The 6,000-nt window shown below is 38.8% G+C and overlaps 1 protein-coding gene across 3 annotated transcripts in view; it reads right to left on the bottom strand.

The window, feature by feature from the left end:
• Positions 1 to 3,207: 3,207 nt before the first annotated feature.
• Positions 3,208 to 6,000, bottom strand: part of LOC109631959 (nuclear factor of activated T cells 1) — a 59,547-nt gene continuing 56,754 nt past the window's right edge. For 2 of the 3 annotated variants that reach the window (XM_020091042.2, XM_020091043.2), the window contains one exon: positions 3,208 to 5,048. In XM_020091042.2, the coding sequence (XP_019946601.1) occupies positions 4,993 to 5,048 (56 nt within the window). In that variant the 3' untranslated portion in view covers positions 3,208 to 4,992. The remainder of the gene's footprint in view (positions 5,049 to 6,000) is intronic. The other variant, XM_069537567.1, reaches the window with a different exon arrangement.

Raw genomic sequence — 6,000 nt, 5'->3', positions numbered from 1 at the left:
GGGGAGAAAATGGCACGCGCTGCACTTGCTGTGATTGCAGGGACAGACCATTTGCTCATCTGCGCTGTCGTCTCTGCTTTGGCCATCAAGTGGCAGAGTTGCTGTCTGTCTGTTACTCAGCCCAGCAGTTGTTCAGTGAGATCATCGGATCAGCCGTCAGTCCAGCATTTGGTCAGATAATCAGTGGAATCGTGTCTGACGTCGTAATATTTGACATTTTACACAAATATATTTTAATGACTTACTTTTTTTTTTCTCTTAATTTTAAAATCTTTCCTTTGCGAAATCACTGAAATCATGGAAAGAGTTAGTTCTACATACGCACATCATATTTCCAGAGAAAGATCAGTTGGCTGGAAGTTAAGAAAAAAAAAACAGCTTGAAGATAACAAATAAATCATTTTCATACATTATCAGTAGCGAGAGCCAAGTTGACTGTCTACCTACCAACACATTTCTGATGCCAAATAAGAAAAGCCGGCATGACTCTTTTTCCTGAATCGCTTGTCAGTATCTGATAGGATGTGCAATAAAACACCTTTGCTGGCACACTGAAACAAAAATGCTGCTGCAGAGCTATACTGTGACCATCACTCTTAAAATGAAAACACAATACACAGGCGTATGTGAGCCATTTATCTTCCTACAAATTGTGTAAGCCACACAGACACATCATGGGAACGTATTCTAGGAAACAGACCAATCCTGCCAGTGCTTGATTCCTACTTGAAACTGTAGAGCAGTCATTCAATACACTTATTTTCTTTCTTGTTTACATATAGGAAAAATCAATACCACTCTCAATGTTGCTCCAATAAAACTTTGGGTTTAAGAGACTTAGCGTAGCATAGCTGAGCATAAAGCCTGGGTACAGGGGGAGCTGAGCTCAGCTCTGTCAAAGATCAAATAAAACATTTTGAATATTAAAGTAGATATATACAGAGGAGCTGTATGTGAGAATACAAAGTCTGAGTCCGTTGCTGCAGACATTCTCAGGAGTTTCTCTTGCCAGCCCCCAAGTAAAAACTCTGGATAATATCCGAATTAGCCCACCTGAAAATAATAACTACGAGTGGGCACATTGATGTATATGTATGTATGTATGTATATATGTATTTATACATAACACGCAACGGACGCATTGACTGAAAAGCATAAATACAATACAAAGGATGATGAAACCAACTGCCCGACTAGTAGGAGACACTGATGAAGATCTCAACTAGGAAAACGTAGATTTGAGAGTTTTTGTTGATACGGGCCGATGCCAGTGTTGATGTTTTGTGAACAAAAACACAGGATCTCCGCAGGGGGATTAATATGTTATCGCCTGCCTCCTACATGATGCCTTGTCTAAAAGCTCTGGCAATGTTTCTGTTATGAATGCTTATGACCGTGAAATAATATTCCGAAGATCGTGTCTTACAATGGCTATAATCACTGGCTAGATTACTTCAGAGGCACATACATTTTCAGAATTATGAATAATACCAAACATGTAAATGAATCTCATTATTATCTGCTGGGATTCACGTGACCTTCAAAGCATGTCTGCTGCTACAATTCAGTTGAATATGAACATAATTTGAAAATACATCATATGCAGGAAGTGATATTAATTGTCAAATCAATCTAAAGCTGCATTTGTATTCATATCTTGTATATTTCTCTGCTTTAGGTAGCGACCTGACTAACGACTGCTGCTTTCGCAATGGAATCCATGGCCGGCGTCATCCCTCCACTGTGTCAAAGGCGACGGCGCTGTCAGAGGAAGACTAAGGTGAGGAGAACAGGGTGCCAGGAAAAAGGGGCGTGACTGCATCTGTAAATAGCGCTTCTATTTTGGGCTAACCACGGTTGTACAGGGGAGCACCGCCTAGGCCTGCCTTCTGTCACTATGGGGATGGGCACTCCATAACTTTGCTGGATGGAAAAAGTCTGCAGGACTGGCAGGTGGTACACAGGAGCGTGGCACAGCTCCCATGGCGGAGAGCTGTTTCACTCATAACTACCCACCACTGACAATACTCACCGGAAAACACACAGGCCTCTGCTTGCACTTGGCACATCAGCAGCTTGTTGCGTTTTCTCTCTCTAAACTACGGTGTAGGTTTGTTTGCATTTCAGTTTGAAACCTGTGTGGAAGATGAGATCAAATCCCACCTGTCGAGTGATTTACTTAGTGCCCTCTTAAGCGCCCACTGGGCTGCGAATGGCAAAGGGAAATTAAGTAAGACATAAAACTGTCAGTTTAGTAACTCAAAACACTATTTTGTAGAAATGTAAAAATAATATTCAAGTAAAACAATACAGGCTTTAAAAAGATTTTGTGCACCTTTTCCCTTGTCAATGTCCAACTGTCCCATTTCAGGTTTTATTGGGGATATAGGTACAGGTTGGAAACAGTATAAGGTTTATTAAGGTCAACCTGTATAACAAGAAATCACACGGCCAGCTTGGAGAAAAAGCCTTAAAACTAAAGCACAGCCATATGGGCCATGCATGATATAGTAAAAACATTCCTTTAGCTTGAACTGAGAGAGGAAGAAGATAAAATGAGACAGAGTACATAATTTAAAAATAATACCCCACAATAAAAAAATATCTATAAAAAGTTTAAGCTTTATTTTAAACAGGGATTATGAAAAGTCTAGCAGGGGTATACTCACTTATAATCATTTGGAATAAAGGAGGTAATGCTCACATTTCACTTTTCCATAGAGAGGAAATATATGTTTTGTTTGATGTAAACACAAATCACTTAAATAGCTGCCATGAAACCAAAATGACCTATATGTGTGTACATATATTTATAAAATAAACTAAGAATAAATATTAAAAAGTCCCCCCAGAGTCAGTGACTTTCTACTTAAATGCAGTGCTGGGATGTAACAATACTTATCCCTTTTACCCCAATACACTGATGAACAAATATCTGACTTAATAAAGTAATATATTATGAGAGTGGAATTAGTTGACCAATCATAGTGAACAGGACTCTGCATCCAGCAGAAATAACTAAAATGGATTCAGTAGAGGTCACTGCTGAGACTCATTGTGGAACACTTTGCAAGTACTTTTACTTTTACTACTTTTGTCAAGTACTTTCTACTTGTCTTTAGAGTTGTTAATTTACTTGAGTGAAATGTTTGAGTATTTCCTCCACCACTGCTTCAATGTAAATATAACACCAAAATAACCGAGGACTTTGTTCATATGGTCACCATTATGCCATTTATTAATGAATTGTTGAGAACACATTAAATGCACTTAAAACACATTTCATTTTTCATAAATATCTCATATTAAAGAGAAACATGTTCCACCTTGTGCCTACACAGAAAAGCATTATAGAGTTGCAATGATCTTGTAGCCAAGAAAGAGAGTAAGGCACAAAATAAGAAACCTTATTCATACAGTTTTATCATGCTATTATACTATATGTCCAAAAATGTTTTAAGAAGCTATATGGGAAGCTACTGACAGCTAAAAGATCCCCGGCATTAGTATGTGTGCATGCTCCAAAAGACAGAAGACATGGAAAAGATTGCAGCTGTGGGAAAGAAGAGTCTATGTAGGTGCGTTATGACATGATAGTGGAAATTAATCTACGATATTTGGTCTGGAGGCAGGAAAACCTGCTCGGTTTCTATGGTAAAGTGCATAATGTTCCTTTTTTTAGTATGGGGAACCATTCTACACTAAAGTCTCTTACAGGAAAAGGAAACTCAGACAATAATTTCACCAAAGATAAAATCCTTTGGTTTGATCAGATCAATTATTGCCAAAATCTAAGAAACAGTCCTGCCAACTCGTCAGTGGAATCACCCAGATGATGATGTAAAACTGAGCCGGTGGCACAACTTCTATTACCCCTGTGCCTATTTACATGAAAACCTGCAGTGCAAGAAGTAACAGACAAATATATATATATTTTCCTGGAGTATTCTTGTTAAAATTCAGCAGGTAAGCATACCATTGTTCTACTATCTTATAGCTGGAGGGAGGCAGAGGGGTGACTCCCTGCAACCAAGAACTGTCATAGGATATGTGTTATATATTTCTCTGATTGTCTGTGCATCATCATGTCATGATCTGGACGGAGGACTGGAAGACCGGGACAGGATGATTAAAAATAGGCACTAAGGTGAAAAGCATAATGCAGGAGAATAGAATTGGTACAAATCATACAAGGGGGAAGACAACTGAGAGAAAAAAGGGAAAGCTTACGAAGCAAACCAGACGATAAAAGCATAAGGCATACATATTTTCAAATACATGTTTATACAAAAGAATATTATACAATAGCATTCAGTATATATGAAAAATGAGATAATATGGAAGCGAGAAAAAAAATACAATTCACATACATTTTCCCTATGTATTTTCTAGCCTTTAAATCACTTTCCCTGTAAACAATTAATTTGAAATGATACAAAAGTGTCATATAAAAATTTCCACTTTGGGTTCCCAACCATTTGCATGTGTGTGATTGCTGCTGTTGTCTGCTGCCGATATCACTGTTGTAAGGCACCAATTGAGTTGTCACGGACTGACTGCACTACAATGAACCAAAGTGATGAAGCATGACTCGTGTTGTCCCGTTAGTTTGTCCATGCATTAACATACACATCACGCTCGAAATGAAGATTGTCATTTTTCAACGACAGTAGAATAATTCAGTCTCGTTGAGCTGTTTGGTCCACTAAAGAATGTCTGCTGTGAATTATTAAGGCAAGTGTAGTCGTATACTTTGCCCCTGATATCACTTCCCTTTTCTGTAAATATAACGTTCATCTATTTATTCTCATGGAGCTTGCCAGTGATTGTCTATGTGAAACGGCAGCAAGTGTTTGAGAGAGAAGGAGATGATGGCAATGATGGTCCCGTGGGAGATCCTGGTCAAAAACTCTTTTCTTCATCATCTGGATCTCAAGTTTTTTTTTTGTTGTTGTTGATGCTGCTGCTGTGTGTGTCTGGACTCCTGGGCCTCTACGCATGGCTATGCACGGAAATGCTGGAGAGGTCGTTCCTGATGATCTCGTTTACTGTGGAAACAAAGACAAGTTCACCAGTTAATTTTTGACAAAGCAAGGTGGCCTAGAAGTTACAGATGCAAGGCTTGTGATAGGAAGGGTGTTTTGAATCAAAGTGACAAAGAGGTCGGCTGGCCCGAGGCTCCGGCACTCCAGACCCAACTCAACTTGATAGAAGTGGAAATCACTGGAGTGCAAATTGATTTATTTTAGCAATGTACACCACACAACTACATTTAATGACATGATAAGGGCCCACTGGTGGGTCCTATTTCATTTTTCTAATCTTGACCAGGCTTCATTCACTGTGTCTGTATCTGCTTTTAAGTTTATTATTTCACTTTAGTGCTTGTATGTTGCATGTCTCTAAATGAATGTGTCAAAACAAATGACCACATCGGAAATGTGAGTCCAAGACAAATCATGGATGCACTTTGGTAACTGGATTTAACCCTGAACCTCACGACTGGAGCTGACATGACAGTTGTGGTAAACATTTCCATGGTAACAGTGATCACAGATGTTTACACATGAGGATTATGGGTAGTGTAGTAGTACTTCTTGAGGCAAATAAAACTGTTTTTTTACTGTTGATGACTAGTGGCTTTTACAGGAGCACAGAAGTAGCTTATGTTAACTTTTCCTTGGATGGTTGCAGTATTATGGCTAATAATCAAAATCTCTATTCAGAAAATTAATGAGATTTTTACTCGTCTCTTTTGGGTCGTACAACTAATGTCTGCCCTGGGCTAAGCGGTTGGCATGCTGAAAATGTGGCATTTACTTTTATTAATCCCCAACCCTTACAACTTAAACTGGAAATGATGTAACACCTCAGTGCTTCCAGGCTGCAATAAATAATGTCACATGTGGCAGTACACCACTGAATGCTTGGCATGGATATGGTCAAGCTGAAAAATACTGGGTATCAGTAGTCACAATCCAAACATATCAATGTCATTAC

Source organism: Paralichthys olivaceus, chromosome 13 (assembly GCF_024713975.1).
Source record: "Paralichthys olivaceus isolate ysfri-2021 chromosome 13, ASM2471397v2, whole genome shotgun sequence".
Classification (NCBI taxonomy): Eukaryota; Metazoa; Chordata; class Actinopteri; order Pleuronectiformes; family Paralichthyidae; genus Paralichthys; species Paralichthys olivaceus.
Note: the sequence above shows the minus strand (reverse complement) of the source record. Positions and strands in the feature narration are given on the sequence as shown.